The 20,643-nt window shown below is 44.9% G+C and overlaps 1 protein-coding gene across 1 annotated transcript; it reads right to left on the minus strand.

Moving 5' to 3' along the window:
• Window positions 1-44: 44 nt before the first annotated feature.
• LOC114582773 (von Willebrand factor A domain-containing protein 5A-like) lies at window positions 45-20,097 on the minus strand. The gene is made up of 17 exons (XM_077917180.1): window positions 19,902-20,097; window positions 18,353-18,555; window positions 17,079-17,301; window positions 14,985-15,157; window positions 14,541-14,658; window positions 13,619-13,791; window positions 13,032-13,120; window positions 10,557-10,701; window positions 9,916-9,995; window positions 9,497-9,611; window positions 8,426-8,590; window positions 7,831-7,934; window positions 5,917-6,119; window positions 5,055-5,282; window positions 2,388-2,515; window positions 1,081-1,204; window positions 45-776 (listed from the first exon to the last, which is right to left on the minus strand). The coding sequence occupies exons 1-17, from the start codon at window positions 19,975-19,977 to the stop codon at window positions 697-699; spliced, it is 2,427 nt and encodes an 808-aa protein (XP_077773306.1). The 5' UTR covers window positions 19,978-20,097; the 3' UTR covers window positions 45-696.
• Between the last annotated feature and the right edge of the window lie 546 nt (window positions 20,098-20,643).

Below are 20,643 nucleotides of genomic sequence, written 5' to 3' on the forward strand. Positions count from 1 at the left end.
TAGTGAGGGAAGGGATGTTATGAGAATTTATGCATGAGTGCTTGCCTAGGCAAATGTTGCTGCTCAAATTCTCAAGGGGTCCTTGTATCTTGATCCTTCTCTCACACACACTTTTGGCTTCAGCTCATCTGCAAGATGTCCTCCTCACCTTTGACTATTAGTCAGGCAAAAACAGTGTTCAGCATAGTGTCATTATTGTCTTTTTTCCACTCAGCATCATGAGATTTGTAGCTCACCATGACATTTCAGTTGATAAGTCCTTTGCCTACACTTCATATGACCAAGCAACACTGAGGCAAGTAACTGTTCCACTTTGCATAAAATACCTGCACACCTTTTTCTTTATTGAAACTCACCCAACCCCTAACTCAAACTGTGAACGTGTTCTCCCAAAACATTTCCCACACACAATCCAGTTGCCTATTACAGTTCTCTTTCCGCTCTTTCGGTACATGTTTATGAATGGAGTGCATAGGGAACATCACTGATATTACTGCAGTACGTTAAAGCATCTTTGAAGAACTGCTACCCTATTGAGGAAAAGAGACACATCTGAAGTAAGTCCAAAAGACAGAAGGCTCGTGAAAGTACAATAGGCACACAGATGGAACAATGAGATATTCTTGAAGGGAAGAAAAAGCAAGTGCCAAAACTCCAGTGAAATATATAAGGCTTATGCTGGCAAGAGGGGGCAGTTCAGAGCCCAAAGACCTCAGCACTGATGTCACATCCCAAGAAGGCATTGCCAGCCTTCACACACTCAGCAAGTTTAGGCCCTGCAACAAAAAGGGATACAAGATGGTTATTTCAGTGTGGCACCAGCAAGCAGTTTCCTGACAGACCCCTAAGCTTTCTATCCATAGCAAACACAGTAAAAATGGCAGTAAAAATCACACCAAGAACAAAATAAACAAATAAACAATTTATGTTGCAAGCTAAATGACAAATTAAAATGCACACTTTGATTTCCTTCCTCCACTCTTCCTTGCTCTCCTTTGCCTTTGTATATCCATCACTATTGTCCTCTCTCTCTCTCTCTCTCTCTCTCTCACACACACACACACACACACACACACTCACCTGTGCTCTCATGGAGCCATCCCACAGCTTTTGCCTCTAATAGCTGCCAGATATCACTACGTTCTGCAAAGTGGACATGTAGCCAGAGAACGACAAGAACTGTTGTCCATGCAGTTTGGACCACCTGAGATTATGTGCAGGGAAGGGGAGGAAAACAGCAAGTGATTCTCACTCATCCTGTCATGGACACCTCCAATCCCCGCCCCCATGAGGACCCCCACCTTGGATGGATCCATGAATGATTTCTATCTTCAAGGGCCCATCCAGGTGAAGACACAGAAGAGCATATGAGCTTTCCAAAGGGGGTTTGGGCTGGGTGTTCATCAGTATGCAGATGACACCCAGCTCTACCTCTCCTTTAAACCAGTGAAGGCGGTGAAGGTCCTGTGTGAGTGCCTGGAGGCAGTTGCAGGATGGATGGCAGCTAACAGATTGAGGTTGAATCCTGACAAGACAGAAGTACTGTTTTTGGGTGACAGGGGGCGGGTGGGTGTGGGGGATTCCCTGGTCCTGATTGGGGTAACTGTGCCCCTGAAGGACCAGGTGCGCAGCCTGGGAGCCATTTTGGACTCACAGCTGTCCATGGAGGTGCAGGTTAATTCTGTGTCCAGGGCGGCTGTCTACCAGCTCTACCTGGTACGCAGGCTAAGACCCTACCTGCCCGCAGACTGTCTCGCCAGAGTGGTGCATGCTCTAGTTATCTCCCGCTTGGACTACTGCAATGCACTCTACGTGGGGCTACCTTTGAAGGTGACCCGGAAACTGCAATTAATCCAGAATGCGGCAGCTAGACTGGTGACTGGGAGTGGCCGCCGGGACCACATAACACCAGTCCTGAGAGATCTGCATTGGCGCCCAGTACGTTTCCGAGCACAATTCAAAGTGTTGGTGCTGACCTTTAAAGCCCTAAACAGCCTCGGTCCTGTATACCTGAAAGAGCGTCTCCATCCCCATCGTTCAGATGAGATCCAGCGCCGAGGGCCTTCTGGCGGTACCCTCATTGCGAGAAGTGAGGTTACAGGGAACCAGACAGAAGGCCTTCTCGGTAGTGGCGCCTACCCTGTGGAACACCCTCCCTTCAGATGTGAAGGAAATAAGCAGCTATCCTATCTTTGAAAGACATCTGAAGGCAGCCCTTCAGGGAAGTTTTTAATATTTAATGCTGTGCTGTGTTTAACACTTGATTGGGAGCCGCCCAGAGTGGCTGGGGAAACTCAGCCAGATGGGCAGGGTATAAATAATAAATTTTATTATTATTATTATTATTATTATTATTATTATTATTATTATTATTCCAAATGTCCTACCTGAGTAGGCATTTTCCCCAGAATCTCTGCTTCACCCAAACCTAGTATGCTGAGCAGGTTGGCATCAAGGGACCAGGAACCATCAGCATTCTGCAAGGAGACTAGCCTCAAGAGAAGTGATTCATTTGCTGTTGGGGAAATAAAGAAAAAATTGCACACCTTGCAAGCATTTCCTTTATTCTCCAAAGGGTTTTGAAAATCCACAAAAACAAAGGTCACAATCTGTGGGACTTGGGAAATAATGTATGAAAGTGTACAGCGTTGTTTACGACACCATTCTGGAACCATTTGATACATGTTGTGGGAGCCTTTGGGAAGCCTTGAATGCTGGGCCCTTAGAAGAACAGGGATTCAGTACCACATGATTGCAAAGAGAATAATTACCCCACTGCCAGCTCCCAAGGTCTGGGGATGCTAGCCAAGCTTTCAGGCTTCCCAGATCTACTTTATGCCTTAAACCAGGGGTGGGAAACTTTTTAAAGCCACACTGATGCCTGCCCAACAGGTAATATATGACATCAGGCATGGGGCACATGACCATGGTTCAGACCAAATGGACAGGCCTAGTAGATCATATCTGGCCCATGGGCCAGAGGTTCCCCACCAAATTATGCCTTGGATTGGAGCGCATTTCTTTCTGTATCTGCACCCATTTGAACCATTCTTTAAGATAGGAATCCAAGGCTCATTGACCTGGTGTCAAGCAGGGTCAAATTAGCAGGCACTACACATAGCACCTTTCAATGGTGGCCCTAGCTTACGGTCTCCCTCTCTGAACACATACAGGCAAACCTCTGAATGCTGTTTGTGCCAGCTGAGAAGGAGAAGAGAGATGGGGGAGTCCAGCAAGTCCATATGCATGTCTCTAGCTGGCAGCTCTACTGACCCTGATGTCTGTGAGCTTCCTTGGGATGGGGAAGAAGAGAGAAACACCAGCTGTAGCTTATTGCTACCCGTGTCTGTGTGTGTGTGTGTGTGTGTGTGTGTGTGTGTGTGTGTTTTCTCTGTTGCTACTGTGGATAAGGGAGAGAAGTGTATTACGGTGAATGCTAGTGGGCATTCACTATACTGCTCAGGGTGAGAGCCTGGATAGTTTGGAGAGCAGGGGTAAAAGATGTTAAGTTACTCAAAAGCCTCAGGGTGAGAGTCTGTTGGCACAGAGTGAGCCCTCTTTGTGATAGGGGGGGGGGTGACTGCCAAAGTGGGGAAATGAGTTGAGAACTGTTGCTAAGACTTTTCATTCATTAATCTGTTTCAGTCTGTTTCTATCTAGGTGTTTGGTTAAATTTGAAATATTAATTTTTACTGCTGTTTTGCTTGTTTACCTTGACAAATTGTTGTTTATTGGACCTGCTTATAATTTTTGTATCCTGTTTTTATCTATTTATTTTCATTACTTTGCTCCCCACTCTGGAACTGAAAAGTAAAAGTAATAAGCAAGTAAATAAGTAAATCAGCAAATATGAGCCCTATAGTGTTAGCTTTAAAGGCAGACCTTTCTGTTCCAAGCTGCATTTAATCTATATTTTAGTGCTCTGTATTTAACTTCTATTTTCAATTTCTCATTATTGGCTTCCTTTATGTTTTAGTCCAAGTGTATTTTTAATAGATTGCAGCTTTCTAGATTAATATGCTGTGAGAGCCACCTGTAGGGACTTTGAATTAATTATAAATTATACAAATGATAAATGCAAATAGAATAAATTCCACATAAATCGTAAAGACTTGAGTCATCCCCACCTGCAAAGTTCCCCTCCTTCACTTACGTAGTCCTTTCCTTCTTTCCATATATTGGAGAGATAAGGTGTGTGACAGAATCTGGATTTAAGAGTGGGATTTTATTATGCATGGACACTTAAACCTTCTGCTTTTTTTCAAAAACTTATTATTAATCAACAATAAGGCAAAGGTAAAGGTACCCCTGCCCGTACGGGCCAGTCTTGCCAGACTCTAGGGTTGTGCGCTCATCTCACTCTATAGGCCGGGAGCCAGCGCTGTCCGCAGACACTTCCGGGTCACGTGGCCAGCGTGACAAGCTGCATCTGGCGATCCAGCGCAGCACACGGAACGCCGTTTACCTTCCCGCTAGTAAGCGGTCCCTATTTATCTACTTGCACCCGGGGGTGCTTTCGAACTGCTAGGTTGGCAGGCACTGGGACCGAACGACGGGAGCGCACCCCTCCGCGGGGATTCGAACCACCGACCATGCGATCGGCAAGTCCTAGGCGCTGAGGTTTTACCCACAGCGCCACCCGCGTCCCAATTTAATCAACAATACATGCTGCTAAATAATGGTAAGTTATTGTCTCAACTCTCAAGCATGCTTATTTTGCATGCCCAACCATTTGTACACCACATAGTGATTCTGAAGATCTCTGTGACTTAATCTCTGGAAGCAGCAAGTGGTCAGAGGGTGGGAAATCTCCTGCCACAGATCCCAGTCTGTTGGCAATGACTTCTAATTGGTGGCGCTCTGCTGCTGATTTCTCCCTGCTATAGACATTATCCTTCCAAGTTCTTGACCAAGATACTGGTAAGAAGGAAAGGAGGGAGGAGAATCTGTAAACGTTAAGACTAAGAAATCCAACATGATCTGGGGTTTCTTAGCACATAAATCTAGACATGTATACAGTGCAAACTCACATCCTGTTGCAATCCTACACTTACTTGGGAGACTGGCATGGTCAAACACTGCATTTTGAGCATTAAGGAACTCTCCAGTAGTGGAATAACTTCTCCAACCTCTGGTACTGCTGGCAAAAAGGGTGGATGCTGAGAAATAGAGCTTTGAGGAAAATTCTAAAGCTCTCAGCAAAATACTCTCACATCTGGAAGGTTCACACTTATATTCATAACAGCATTTATCACTTTGGAGTATATCAGCCCACACAGAGCCTAAAAAGAGATAGAGCACAAGTAATACTGAAGTTGGTGTTTTACACCATATCCCAGGCACAAGACAAAGAAAATAGAGCAGGGGTCAGCAACCTTTTTCAGCAGGGGCCAGTGCACCATCCCTCAGAACTTGTGGGGGGGTGGACTATATTTGGGGCGGGTGAATGAATTCCTATGCCCCACAAAAAACCCAAAGATGCATTTTAAATAAAAGCACACATTCTACTCATGTAAAAACACTCTGATTCCCGGACCATCTGCGGGCCAGATTGAGAAGGCAATTGGGCCGCATCTGGCCCCTGGGCCTTAGGTTGCCTCACCCCTGAAATAAAGGGACAAATAGCCATCTTAAGTGGAGAGGCCTCGGTGAGGAAGCCAGTCTACAACATTCTTTCAGCTTCTTTTACATCCATCCTACCGAACACAAAAATTTCTCTATAGTAATTCTTAGCTCTTCTCCAGCTTTCATACCGTCACCAAAGCCCCTTTTATTTGTTTCAGTATAAATCTCAGGCCCCTATGTTGAAGTTTATCTACTGTTGTCATATCGCACTGCTCTGCTAGTTTCCTCCAAGTCCCAGTACTTGTTGATTTTCACTGTTCCCCTCCCCTATAACGCTTCAGTGCTCCGTACTATTTGGATATGGAATCTCTCTGAATTCAACAGGGGCTTGAAGCGGCTCGCCCCGTTCCATATTCACTACCACGTAAGCAGTCTGAGCACACAGCACCCCAGAGCTCAGGCTGGTCTCCAGCACCAGCTGCTGCTTTGCTGTCGATCTTGTTTCCTCCAGTTCTTTCAAAACAGCCTGAGCTGCCAGTCGGTGAACAGGAAGCCTGTAGAGAGACAAAGGGCGGGGAGGAAAGTGCAAGGCAGAATTTGAAGCGGAAGGTTTGATGGGTGGTGGTGGTGATGCCTTCATGTTTCCTTTCTGGTATTCCCTGGGGGTGGGCAGCATTTTAATAGACTGCTGCCAACTTCAAAAGTCAATTTCACTGAAGATAAAGCCATGAATGGCTACTAGCCTTTATGACTGTGTACTACCCTCCAGTATCAGAGGTGATATTTTGGGAATCACAAGTGAGAAGAATCCTGTTGGACTCAGATCCTGCCTGCATGTTTCATATAGGCATCTGAATTGCCACCGTGCTGGATTAGAAGGGCCTTTGGCATCATCTCACAGGACAATATGTTCCTAATCATTAGACAGGATGAAGCTCCTGCCTGAGTCTGCTCTGTCAATTGCGCCTCCTATCATCCCTGGCCATTGGCCATCCTGACTGGTGCTGGTGGCAGAATGAGTCCAACAACAACCAGAGGGCCAAAGGTTCTTCATTCTTCCTCTCTTTATAATTTCTGTTTAATATATCTGGTGTCAAATTTTAGCTTTCAGGAACAAATACCGTATTTTTCGCTCTATAACACGCACCTGACCATAACACGCACATCGTTTTTAGAGGAGGAAAACAAGGGAAAAAACATTCTGAATGAAACAGTGGATGTATCATTTTTGTGCTTCATGCTGTGGCCACAGACATGTGATCTGATGGTGAATTTGGGGTGACCCAATGCAAAAATCCTGAGAATCCCTGTGGATCCATGCTTTGTAACCACGTTTTTGCACCATTGCAGCCCCAGGCAACAGTGGGTGCATGATTTGGGGGGGGCAGGCTGTAGCCATGGACATGCTATGTGATCTGATGGTGAATTTGGGGTGACGCAATGCAAAGATCCTGAGGATCCATGTGGATCCATGCTTTGTAACCACGTTTTTGCACCATTGCAGCCCCAGGCAACAGTGGGTACGTGATTTTTGGGGGGCAGGCTGTAGCCATGGACATGCTATGTGATCTGATGGTGAATTTGGGCTGACCCAATGCAAAGATCCTGAGGATCCATGTGGATCCATGCTTTGTAACCACATTTTAAGTGGGGAGGGAAGGAAAAACACAGAAGGGACAAGGAGCACGAGAGGGGTGTGCAGAGAAGCAGCTGGCTAAGAATGCAGGAGAGGGATATAACGGGAGGGTGGAAAGGAAGGCAAAAGTTTTCCCCCCACCTACCCACCCAAGCCAGCCAGCTCTCTCTCTCTCTCTCTCCCACCTGCATGTTTTCAGCAGCACCGGAGCACAGAGAGAAAGGAATGACACTCTGCTTTCCCCTCTGCTTGCCTGGAGGGGAGGGGCTTTCCCTGCTCTTTGTTCTGTTTGAGCAAACACAGCAAGGAAACAGAGGAGGGTGGGCAGTAAGACACTGAGGCAGAATGCAGGAAAGCAGCCGCTTCCTCTTTTCAGGTTTCCCTTCTCCGAGAAGCGCAATTTGATTTTTGCCTGATTTTTTTTGCCTCCACTCGCGCCAGTCGGCTCCAGGGACCACACATTCGCTCAATAACACGCACAGACATTTCCCCTTCCTTTTTAGGAGAAAAAATCTGCGTGTTATAGAGGGAAAAATACGGTACATTTTTGAAAGTTAGACAGTACTTTCCAATGCAGCTGCATGTAAAGAGCAAAGTGGGGAGGGGGAAAGCGGGGTGGGGAGTCCAACCTGTCATTCTCCTCTGCCTCAAGTCGAAAGTCCATCTTCTCTGTGAAAGTCTGGCCTTGCATGCTGTACTGGAGCACAACAGAACCCTCTGGGAGGTCAGAGGTCTGCAGGAAAGAAATAAAAGCATCAGGTGAAGTAGTGCTTGACAATGGTCGGTACTCTGGGTGGTGTAAAAGGGCCATTAGCTCACAGGGACAAAGCCTAAAGAGAGACTGGCACTTTCCCTTCTTATTTTGGCAGACTTTAGAGAAACGAGCATGAATGTTCACGTGCAGGGCCAGCCCTGCCGTTTGGCAAACTGATGCAGTTACCTTAGAAGACAGATGCATTGGGGCAGCAATTTCTAGTTAATTTTAGGTTTAGTACAGACCACACATGGCCTTCCCCATAATGAAGAGTCCCTCATCCCCATCCACTCTCAACCCATTTCCCTACGTTATCCCTGGATAAGTTTAGTTTCCACAACATTATCATATCATTTTCCTCCACCACCTTTGCCCCCAACTCTGGTGCACCTCATCACACATCACACATCTCATTGATTTTGCCCACCAACTACCGGTATGTATTCCACCATTATATTGGGCCAACTTGCCTGTTGCTGCCCGCAGATCTGAGCATACATGAGGCAGCATTCCCCTGCAAAGATGGCCTGAGTGCTTGACCCCAGAAGCACAGCCTCGAGGCCAGGAGGCAAATGCCACTCTAGTTTAATGTGTTTCACTTCCGGCTGCAGAGAACACTTCAGAGATCGCAGTGCCTGTGAAACACAAATGATCTCACAATCAAGGGGGACAAGAGATCAAACATAGCTTGGGGAGAAAACTTATAGCAAGATCTGTTGGGATGGGCAGGGATAGGATCTGGTGGATATCTGGCTGAGCTATGTATGAAGAAGAAGAAGAAGAGTTTGGATTTGATATCCCGCCTTTCACTCCCCTTCAGGAGTCTCAAAGCGGCTAACAATCTCCTTTCCCTTCCTCCCCCACAACAAACACTCTGTGAGGTGAGTGGGGCTGAGAGACTTCAAAGAAGTGTGACTGGCCCAAGGTCACCCAGCAGCTGCATGTGGAAGAGCGGAGACACGAACCCGGTTACCCAGATTACGTGACTACCACTCTTAACCACTACACCACACTGGCTCTCTAGAGATTCCTGACACAGCTGTACCACACCAGCTTAACTCCCTCATCCTTGGCTCAGCCAAGAAATACACACATATCTCCCTCTCCTGGTTTGGGTGGGACCCAATTGGCTGAGCAGATCTTATGTGTGAGCCCTGAAAAGGGGTTTTTGGCGCTGAGACCATAGAGGGCTGTATCCCAGGCCTGCTCAGCTCAGTAATGAGACATGGCAACCGGGTGTAACTTAAGCTGGCAAAAAGGGTGGTGTAACTCAAACACCATTTTAAAAACTTGTTTCCACCCTGCCAGGTAGAAGTCCAAAAACTACTGGAGAGCCACAAGGTCTTAATCCCTGGTCTATTCTGATTGGCAGTAGCTCTCCAGAAGCTAAGACAGAAGTCTTTCCTAGACTTACCTAGAGATGGAAGATTGAACCTGAGGCATTCTGCATGCCCTCAACCACTGAGCTCTGGCTCTTCACCCAAGTGTTGGATGGGGTCTATCAGATCATGGTGATGAAGACAAAACACCAGGACACTCACCTTGGCCTGCATTTGCTCCTTGCTCCTGATGAATTCAGCTCTGCCACCACTTGCTTCAGCAATGCCACCTATGAAGTATGAGGAAGTCCCTTCACCAATCCCAAAGGAGAAGCATCTGTATGACAGTGGGGGAAAGGTCAATGCTCTACTCTATCCCATTGTGCATGTTTCAAGAAGTATCCACCATCAAGGCTTGCTAACCATAGTATCGTGACACTCCTGGTGGGTAAAATTGAGTGTTTCTCAAGTAAGCACCACTGGGACCTGAAAAGGCTGGCACGATCCATCCCATACTTTCCTGCTTCCTCAAGTTTCCAGCCATGCTCAACCAGACTCTTCCTCCAACCCCATTTCACAGGGCTAGTTTCCTTAAAATTAAATGCCAGTCACCCTACCACAATCTCATACCCTGTTCTCACCTGTGGGACTTACTGTGACTCTGAACTTCAGCAATGACCTCATCTATGTTAGATACCTCTCCATCTGTGAATACAAAGACCTGGAGAAAGATAGGGGTGTATAAAGTTAACTTGGAAGTCTGTGCACGCATGTGCATACACACACACACACACACACACACACACACTTCTTCTATCCCTTGGGGAGGAACAAAGTTGTATTTATGTTTTGAATCCCTGGTTCAGACTTGCTTGCAGTTCACAGCAACTAGGATCAATTTTCCAGCCCACTGGAGACATTCCAAATCCCTCTTGAGGTCATAACTTGGCTCTCTAAAATACAGTAGTATATTATTTAATTTATTTCATTAACTGTATATACCACCTGATTGTAATTCTTTTTTAAATCAAACAAAGGAAATCATTTGTTTTAAGTGAATAGCCAGGGTGTTGTCATTTGAGCAGATATAATTTGGGGGATGGGGGTTACATCTCCTACCTGTCAAACAGGGATGAAACTAGCTGAGACTACTTTTTTTGCCCTTGTTGTATTGGTTGAGATTATACCATGAAGAGAGGAGATAAATTAAAGGCAATGGGTATGTAGCCGCATGGAACTGCAATTAATTTATTTCACATACATGAAGGTGTGATGAATTTACCTGACGGGCATATCCTTCCCTACACGGCTGGCTGTAAATGGCCTTCAGTGGTTGCAGAATCTCTGTGCCACCCAAATTAGCCTGCAGGTCCAACACCCCCCGCAGAGACTCCAACATGGTCTGTTGTGTGTACTTTACACTCTTCCTGCAGAGGTCATCAGAGAGTAAAAGTAATGCAAAGGACTGCTCTCCTGTACTGTATTCCCACTTCCACACACACATTAATCCCAGAGCTGCATACTTTATTTAACAAAGCCCAATATCAGTATAATAATTAAAAAGTGTGCTAAAAAACACAAATTGGTGGGTGCTTGGCTCCCCAGAACCTAATGAAATCAAAAGCCAACCCACTTAGTTTTGCCCGTTTCTCTATTAAATAGATGCTGGCAACAGGTATTTTAATTAATTGTCCACTTTTAAACCACTGGATCAAATTTGCTTAATTAGTATACTATGAACAATCAAAGAAGGTGCCTTAAAGGACAATTCTGAATAAATAGAACTGGGTGGCCTGAAGGCTGCATGCTGCCCTCAAGGCATTTTTTAGTGGTCGTCGGGAACATTTGATCTCCCCCACCAGCCCTTATGCTACTTTCCCCAAGCCCTGCAAGTGAGGTGCTGGGCTTTGGAAAAGAGACATGAGGGCTCTTTCCCAGCTTTGGAAAGGAGGTGGAGGCCCCTCTAGGACCCTTTGTTCAGCCCCCCCCTCCCCAATGAAATTGCTAAAAGCAGAGAGCAATGAGATAAACCCTACACCTTGTGGGTAGTAGTCAACTTTCTCAGAGTACACCTACTGAAATTAACGACCATGACTAAGTTAGGGTCCATTAATTTCAATGGGTCTACTCTACACCCCCATGTATATTTTAGAGATTTTGATGTTTTAGAATCTTCGGTTCCTTGATCTTAGCCAAAAGGCCGAGAAGCGGCATTGTCGGCCAGAGGGTGTTAAAGAAGGATTGTACATTTTTTATGTATGCAACAACAGCAGCAAGAATACTTATAGCAAAACACTGGAAATCTCAAGACTTGCCCACGCTGGAAGAATGGCAGATGCAACTGATAGACTATATGGAATTAGCAGAAATGACTGGCAGAATTCGCGACCTGGGAGAAGAAGCAGTGGAAGAGGATTGGAAGAAATTTAAGGACTATCTACAAAAACATTGTAAACTGTATGAATGTTAAGACGTTGCAAGAGTAAGAACAAATGTGGCATCAGTAAGTTAGTTGATAGAGTTTGAGTATAGATGAAATCTGAGAAAAAGTTAATCTTTTGGTTAATATTATGCCTGTTTAGGGACGCGGGTGGCGCTGTGGGTAAAAGCCTCAGCGCCTAGGGCTTGCCGATCGAAAGGTCGGCGGTTCGAATCCCCGTGGCGGGGTGCGCTCCCGTTGCTCGGTCCCAGCGCCTGCCAACCTAGCAGTTCGAAAGCACCCCCGGGTGCAAGTAGATAAATAGGGACCGCTTACTGGCGGGAAGGTAAACGGCGTTTCCGTGTGCGGCTCTGGCTCGCCAGATGCAGCTTTGTCACGCTGGCCACGTGACCCGGAAGTGTCTTCGGACAGCGCTGGCCCCCGGCCTCTTGAGTGAGATGGGCGCACAACCCTAGAGTCTGTCAAGACTGGCCCGTACGGGCAGGGGTACCTTTATGCCTATTTAAGTATTCAAGATTTTGGAAAATAAACTTAAATTTGGAGACATAATATGGGGAAAATATAAATAAGAAATTGAAACAAGGTTATAATTTGCTGTCTAGAACATTATGAATTTGGAAAACAGGAGCGAAAGACGTGAGGAAGTCCAAAAGCGAGGAAAGTAAGAATTTGACTCTGAGGTTATATTTTGTCTTTTTTCTTTTTGTATGTTTTGTATTGGTTTTTTTTTCTGTGTTAGTTTATTGTATGTTTAAACTTTGAATAAAAATTTAAAAAAAAATAGAATCTTCGGTTCCTTATACTGCAAACTACATTGAAATATTTTATATACAGTAAGCAGTATATTGGTTGACTAAATTGTTTTAACCAATTTTAATATTGTATGTTTGCATGGTTGTAAACCACCCTGGGATCTTATGATGAAGGGCAAATAAGAAATCAAATTAATAGTAGGAAGAGGAGTAAAAAAAATAAAGGAACAAACATTGATAAACTGGAGGCTGTGTTGAAGGCAGCCTTCTTTAACCTGGGTCCCATACATTGCTGGACTACCACTCCAATCATCCCTGGCCATTGAGAGTTGTAACCCAACAACATCTGGGAACCCAAGGTTGAAGAACACCAATTAAGGGAAGCAAAGCTGCAGAAAGCAAGAGATGGAGAAGGGAGGACAAGTGGATGGCATTATGTTGTACTATTGTTGTTCTATGATGCATAGTATCTTTTTATGCTGTTGGTCATCCTGGGCTTCCTTTGGGAAGATGAGCAGAGTGAAAATTCAACAAAATAAATAAATAATAATAATTGGTCACTTACCGGTAGAATGAGTAATAGGAGGATCCAAATGCATAGACGTTGAAGTAACATCCCAGAGGAAGACTCTTCAATAGGAAAATCAGGGTCTCCTAAGGCAAAAGGTATTGTCACCCTGGGTTACCTAGCTGTCGCAAGCTAGACCGTTGACACTGTCTCAGCAATAAAGCCCTCAGTCCTAACCTAGACCCATACACTTCCATGCATCACTCTCTGCCCATCTGATCTCACCTTGCCTATAGGACTGAATTCTATTCTACCCATGATCGTCAGGTCTCTAAATAGTCCTTATCGGCCTGTCTGGAATTATATTAAACTGGCTGCCACTCTAATTCTTGAAGCAAGAGGTACACAAAACATCCATCATAATCAAGCAGGAAGAAAGGAATACCCCATCCCATGTATTTTCCATAAATGAGTAATGGAAAATTTCAGCTTGAAACTGGAAGTTCAGTCTGCATGCAATCTAGTCCTCTGTGGCTGTGATTTTAACCACCTCCCTTTAATCTCCTCTCCTGTAAACCCAACATATCATCCTCCCTTGGCTATAGGTTCTTCCATCACATCCCTTTCATCTAGCCAGGTGGCACCTTGGCACTCTGAATGCGGGTTGTGGCTTCAGAGTTCCTTCTGATGCTGTAGCTCATGCTGCCAGAGCAATCCATCAAGAACAGGAATTCGCCTGTTGCATTCAGGCCTGGCTTTGGGGCAGGAGGACTGGGATACAGGGTAAGCAAAAGCACGTGATCTCCCATCAGTGAACCTGTATTATGAGACAGGGAAAAAGAGATTGGAGTCAGCAGACATTTCCACCCAAGGCTGTTCCCTAGTCATTGTACTGGACAAGCTGCATTTCATGTACCCAGCCCAAACTCTGCTTCCAAGACCTCCCTTTCCACCAGGATGGTGATACAATAAACGAACCAAAATGCAGTATATTTCAAAATCCATACTTCTCTCAATTATGCAGTGCAGTTCTCCATTTAAAAAAGTATACAGAATGCATACATTTGGATCAATGGTGCGTAAAAATGAATATTTTTTTAGTAAAAACAGCACAGAAAAATGTATTATATGGGTAGAAATGCTTGCAAAATAAAGTGTGCATTAGGAAAATGTACAGTGGTACCTTGGGATGCGAACGGGATCCGTTCTGGAGCCCCATTTGCATCCCGAACGGAACGCAAGATGCGTCAGCGCGTGCGCAGGTCGTGTTTTGCCTCTTCCGCACATGCATGTGACGTCATTTTGAGCATCTGCACATGCGCAAGCGGCGAAACCCGGAAGTAACGCACTCCGTTACTTCTGGGTTGCCGCAGAGCGCAACTTGAACGCGCTCAACCTGAAGCTCATTCAACTCGAGGTATGACTGTACTAAAAAACTTGCTGTGAGTAAAAATAATTGTAAACTAATGCAGAAAAGTGGTGAACTGAACTTAGATAGGAAAACAAGAAACTGAGAGAAACTGAAATTGACAGATTTGCTCATCCTTAACTCTAGCCATTGCTCACCTGGATCTGCTCCTGGCTTCCCAGCCTCAAGCAGGAGACTGGGCTTACGAACCACCTCCTTGTAATATATCAGCAGCTCCACATCTCGATTAAGGCAGTATCCTTCAGTGAGGGAAATCTTTGGCAGGGGTACGATAAGCAAAAGCAAGGGTTAAAACCTGGGTATGACATCATGCTAGTTCCAAAAGACTCCAGCAGCAGTAGCAGCTCAGTTTTCCCTTTACAGGGAACCTATAAGGTTAAGCTGTATTCAGGCCTTCAGGAAGAAAAGCATGCTCTTCCTGAAAGCCCTTAATGCCAACTCTTCACTATGGGCTGACATAAACCCAGACCTACTCAGAGTCAACCCAGTGTCATTAATGAACCCTAATTAGTCATGTTCATTAATTTCTGTAGATCTATTCTGAGTAGCATTGAATACCACCCCACCTCGGCATCCTTTACCTGGGCTGTAGTGTGGTCTTCTGTTGCATACTGCAGGGGTGTGAGGGTGCAATTTGACTTCACACGAGAGATTCCATATGGAGAATGCAGTGTAGCACTGAGGCTGAGCTTGTAGGGGAGCTCCCTCTCAGGCACTCGTGGTATGTCCTGTACGAAGCTGCTCTCTTCTGACCCTGCACAGGGACACAATCAATGCCATGAGAGAACGTGAGCAAAATGACCTTCTCATATGTATACACTAAGTTCTCAAAATTCATCGTACATTCAGGATTTTAACCAATGGGGTTGTGAGCACCTTCCTTGATGCCCACCAAGCCCCCGCCCCTCTCAATTGTTAAAAAAATTAAAATGTTTCCAGGTGAGTTTTGTGTTGTTTTGTTGAGCGAGATACAGTGGTACCTTGCAAGACAAATGCCTCGCAAGATAAAAAACTCGCAAGACGAAAGGGTTTTTTGTTTTTTGAGCTGCTTCGCAAGACGATTTTCCCTATGGGCTTGCTTCGCAAGACGGAAATGTCTTGCAAGTTTGTTTCCTTTTTCTTAACACCGTTAATACAGTTGCGACTTGACTTCGAGGAGCAACTCATAGAAGGCGGTGTGGTAGCCTTTTTTGAGGTTTTTAAAGACTTTGGTGATTTTTGAAGCTTTTCCAAAACTTTCCCGACACCGTGCTTCGCAAGACGAAAAAAATCGCAAGACGACAAAACTCGCGGAACGAATTAATTTCGTCTTGCGAAGCACCACTGTGCCTTGTTGTGTGGGCGGGAGGTTGGCATGTATTGTTTATTTTCAGGTGCTATTTTCTGCCTCTTTGGGAAAGGAGACTCTGAACATTGCCAGGTTTTCTTCTGTGAAACAGATATTTTGTAGTGCCCACAATAGTTTCTCTAATTTCCAGATGTTCCCTCAGGTCCATGAAGGCAGAATCCTGCCCTTGGTAGTTCCATGACAGAGGCAAATGTTAGCCTGAGAAACTGGATTGGTGGAGTTTTGGGGAAGATACAAATAGCATTGACGAGGCTTAGGGAACTTCTGACCTGTGGGTCAAAACAGGCATAGCAGCACAGGAGCCAACTCCCAGGGGCTGAAGTCCCTCCAGTCCTCTCCCCCATGAAATATTTGAGAGGCCAGCCCTCCCCAAGTTGATAAGCATTGTCATTCAAATGATATGCATGCGCCACGTCTTGTGATCGATTATGTATGGCGGAGCTTACTCCTCCCCCCTAATGTTTTATTCAAGTTGGCATCCCTGCAACAGGAGACTATTTTGACCCACTCCCACTACCTGTCCCACACCTAACAACAGATGTGGAGCAAGAAAAGATGAGGCTGCAAATGAACAATCAGGAGCTTAAAGCATTGCTCATTGGCAAGTAGGGCTCACTGACAGTGCCATGATCTGATCAATACCAATGGTGTGTCTCACTGGGATCAGCTGTACAAGGGGGTCTACCAGTTTAAACTTCTTAGTGCAGGCAATGGGACTCACTGTCAGTGCCCATCCACTGATGGATACTGGAAATGAGACACTGTGAAGCTGTCCATTTGTAGACCAGGTTTGGATTCAAACCACACCTGCAAATGGACATTTCTTTTGACTCTTCAGACCAGCCTGCAGAGGGGAAAGATGCCAAGTTTAAAAGGGAAAGGGTTTTCTGGATGATAGAATACTCTCCCCAGGAAGGTTCACATGGCATGGGATTTGCGGGGCTCAGATTCAAAAGTAGACTTACCAGATGTTACCCAGGCAGAACATGACCCAGATTGGACCAATAGTCTACTTTAGAATCCACAATCCTAAGAATCCAATTACAAGGCAGTCTGAGGACAGCAGGGCTTCCCTTGTACAATTTTTAAAAAACCACACACAGCCCAGGCTTGCACCCTGAGAAGGTCACTTCAGTGCTGCTAACAAAGCAGCTTGATTTCACCCTTGGAGGTGCACTCCATTGTCCTTCGAGACAGATGGATGGGAAGAAGTGTGAGTAGCCATGGGACACACAGCTGCTTAACCTGGCAGCCAATTGGGACACAGCCAATCATTTTGATGGCAGGCTTTTTGTTGGGGCAAAGATTAGCAGCTACTGTTTCTTACCCTGAAGTGCATAGCGAGGATTCAGCACAACTGGCAGGACAAAGCGGACTGCCCCATCCGGCTCGGGAGCCAGTGCCTGGACATAGCACAGTTTCAGTGTGGCCTCTCCACTTGGTGGAAGATTACCCAGCATGCATTTGAAAATGTCTCTGGATTTGGGGTCCCTCACAAAAAACACAGATGCTTCGAGCACGGCCAACCGATCTTCATACAGTGCCTGTGCCTGAAGATGTTGAGAGACCAGAAAGAAAAAGAAAGAGATGTGAAAAGGTGGAAAGAGATGTGACAAGGGCAAGGAGAAATAGATGGGGTGGGGGTCACAGTGGCAGCCAGAAACTTGTCTGGAGGGGAGTTGCTACTAATTTCACCTCAGATGCCTTTCTGATTTCTTCAATCTTATCATAAAGTCATAAAGCTTGGGCTGCTCTGCACACCATGGCCGCTGCCAGCCTGAGCTGGGGAAAGAGGCACACATGTGCAGCAGAGGCACCCCCGCATCCCCGCACGCCTCTTTCCCCAGCTCAGGCTGGCAGCATCTCGGGCTGTCCTCTTTTTTGCTCTTCGAGATATGGCAACCCTACCATACTTCTTCTCTACAAACAAAAGGAGAGGGAGCTGCATGCTGTGCATTAGGTGTTATTTATGTAGTTTTTAACAGTGGTTGTTTTTAGAATACAGTGGTACCTCGGGTTACATACACTTCAGGTTACATACACTTCAGGTTACAGACTCCGCTAACCCAGAGATAGTACCTCGGATTAATAACTTTGCTTCAGGATGAGAACAGAAATTGTGTTCCGGCTGCGCAGTGGCAGCGGGAGGCCCCATTAGCTAAAGTGGTGCGGTGCTTCAGGTTAAGAACAGTTTCAGGTTAAGAACAGACCTCTGGAACGAATTAAGTACTTAACCCGAGGTACCACTGTTTTGTAATCATTTCTGAATTTTGTTTTTAAATTGTGGGTATGTTTGCCATCCTGAGCTACTTTTGGTGGGGGGGGAGGGAGGATTTAAATTCGATCAAAAATTTAGTCAATAATTTATATATATTGATTGATGGTTAATTCCACTGTGCTGAAGTTGTTTGTTGACTGTGAGTGCATAAATTGTTGCTTGCCTAGAGAACATTTTGTTACTGGATGACAGTAAATACATTTTTAAACAATGGTTTAAAACTCTTGATTCAAAGGGTTTGGAGACATGCCAATCATGGCCTTCAGCATCCCCAGAACCTCTATCCCCACCCCAACCTCCCACACTACCTTGAGCCCTCTCACCTGTTCCTTCTCCATGATCTGGGCCTCAATTTTTGTCTCACCCATTAGACCCTCAAAGGCGTAGACAGCAGCATCAGCATCCAAGGGAAAGACAAATTCAACCTCCAGAGGGATCTTCTCCTCATTCTTGTAATGAAGTTCAGACACAACATCTGCCACGAAGCCTTTGATCGCCACAGCTACAGAGATGCTTTGCAAGGGCACTGAGGCACAGAAACAGTAAAGAGCTTTAAAAGAGGGATACATTTAAGTACATTACAAAGCAGACAGAAATCCACGGCAAAAACCTACACACCCTTGCTGGAAAGGTTGTCAGAACCAGTGCTTTTTTTCTGGGGGGACACAGGGGTACGCATGCCCCTAAACAATTTGTGAATCTTTGTACTTTTTTTCGATTTTACTGTATTTATTTTTCCCGATTTGAACTGTAAAATGGTGATTTTCTTGAGTCAAAATGAGAGTACCCCTAAACATTATTTTAGGGGGGGGGGGAGCACTGGTCAGAACAAAAATGTTTTCAGTTGTTTCTGAAAATTGCAACTAGGGGGTGCATGTCACCAGGGTTTGATGAGGCCCTAAACTACTGAAGGTAATGGGGCCCTTTATATGTCCAGCTCTCCTTAGCCAACAACAAACTGTAACTGTTTTTTGTGTTGAATATATGCTATATGGTAATTTATGGACCTAATAAGTATCTAAAGCCATTTGCACATAACAAAATATGGATTTTATCAAAGTAATCATTGAACTGAAATGTTGCTGTATGTAGGTTTTATTTTATTTGTTTTTTATCTTATATTTTGGAAATGTACATCCAGAGGTTTTTTCCTTTAATTTTTTGGGGGGCCCCAAGCTATAGTTGTTTAGCTTATACACAAATCCGGCACTGCATGTCACATCTCCACAGAAATGCCATTCCACATAATAGGAGTAGCCACACCAAAAGCCCTTCTCCCAGTTACTGTGAAGTGAGAGCCTGAGATCTTTGGAGCTTAAAGAAGCAGCTCTCCCGCAGACTGCAGTGACCTACTGGAAAACTATGAGATAAGGAGGTCTCTGAAGGAACCTGGTCCTGAGCAGGCTATTTATTTGAATATTTATAATCCACATTTCATAAAATACATCAAGCCAGTTTACACCCCCAAAAAATTTATAAAATCAGTGTATAGATATCTTTAGAGCATAATTAGAAATATCAGTAAGACAACAGTAGATACCATCTGGTTAAAAAGAAAAACTAAGCCTCCTAAGTCACAATTTACATCAGGAGACTTAGTTTGGTCAGAATCGAATATACACTTCCAGAGTTAACACTAAATACATTACTTCTGGTAAATGAGCCACTATAGACACTAGAGAGCTATAAAAAAATTGTGTCCTGGATTTTTTAGACTTGTCTACCCATGTACTATCTGAAACCAAAGGTGTGTCTTGGTTGCCAGATGTGAAGCTTTTTCAGCTCTCCTACCGCATTACATAAGCCAATAACCACAACTCCTGTGCACAGTTAAGCATGCACACACACATCCGAAACACTGCCCCAACCTACCTTTTTGAGGATATCCTAGTCTTCTGCTTGGCATTTCTGGTGGTGGAGGCCTTTCATTCCACGTGTCTTCATCCATCTTTGTTCGGGGAAGAGACCGTACCTGTGATGAGCCAAATTAAGCAGCATGCATTGCAAGATGGATTGACCTTGCTTTGTTGATTGACATAAATGGGGGCATCTCTCTGCATACAGACATGGCAGAGTCTTTCTCCCACACAAAAACAGAAACAACACCCACATTAATTAATTTGCTAGGGCAGGCCTAGCACAAAGATGTTACAATATGTACACAAAACACATACAATTCATAAAGTGTGTGCAAGGCAACTTCCAGTAACAGCAAGCCTCCCTGTGATATAAAATCATAGAACTGTAGAATTGGAAGAGTCATCAGTCAAGCATGGATGGTCATGTCATAACCTTCAACATTTCTCCAATGAAAATAGGGACATCCGATTCAACAATAACAATTTTATTACATATTTATACCCTGCCCATCTGACTGGGCTGCCCCAGCCACTCTGGGTGGCTTCCAACATATATCAAAACATAATAAAACTCTACAGGGCTGCCTTCAGATGTCTTCTAAAGGTTGTATTGTTATTTACCTTCTTGGCTCAGGGGTCGAATAACTCCATACCCTCCAACATTTTTCCAATGAAAATAAGAACACTCTAAAGAAAAGTGGGATGTAATCAGAAACTGAGACGGCTTCTGTAAATCCAGGACTGTCCCTGGAAAA

Source organism: Podarcis muralis, chromosome 13 (genome assembly GCF_964188315.1).
Source record: "Podarcis muralis chromosome 13, rPodMur119.hap1.1, whole genome shotgun sequence".
Classification (NCBI taxonomy): domain Eukaryota; kingdom Metazoa; phylum Chordata; class Lepidosauria; order Squamata; family Lacertidae; genus Podarcis; species Podarcis muralis.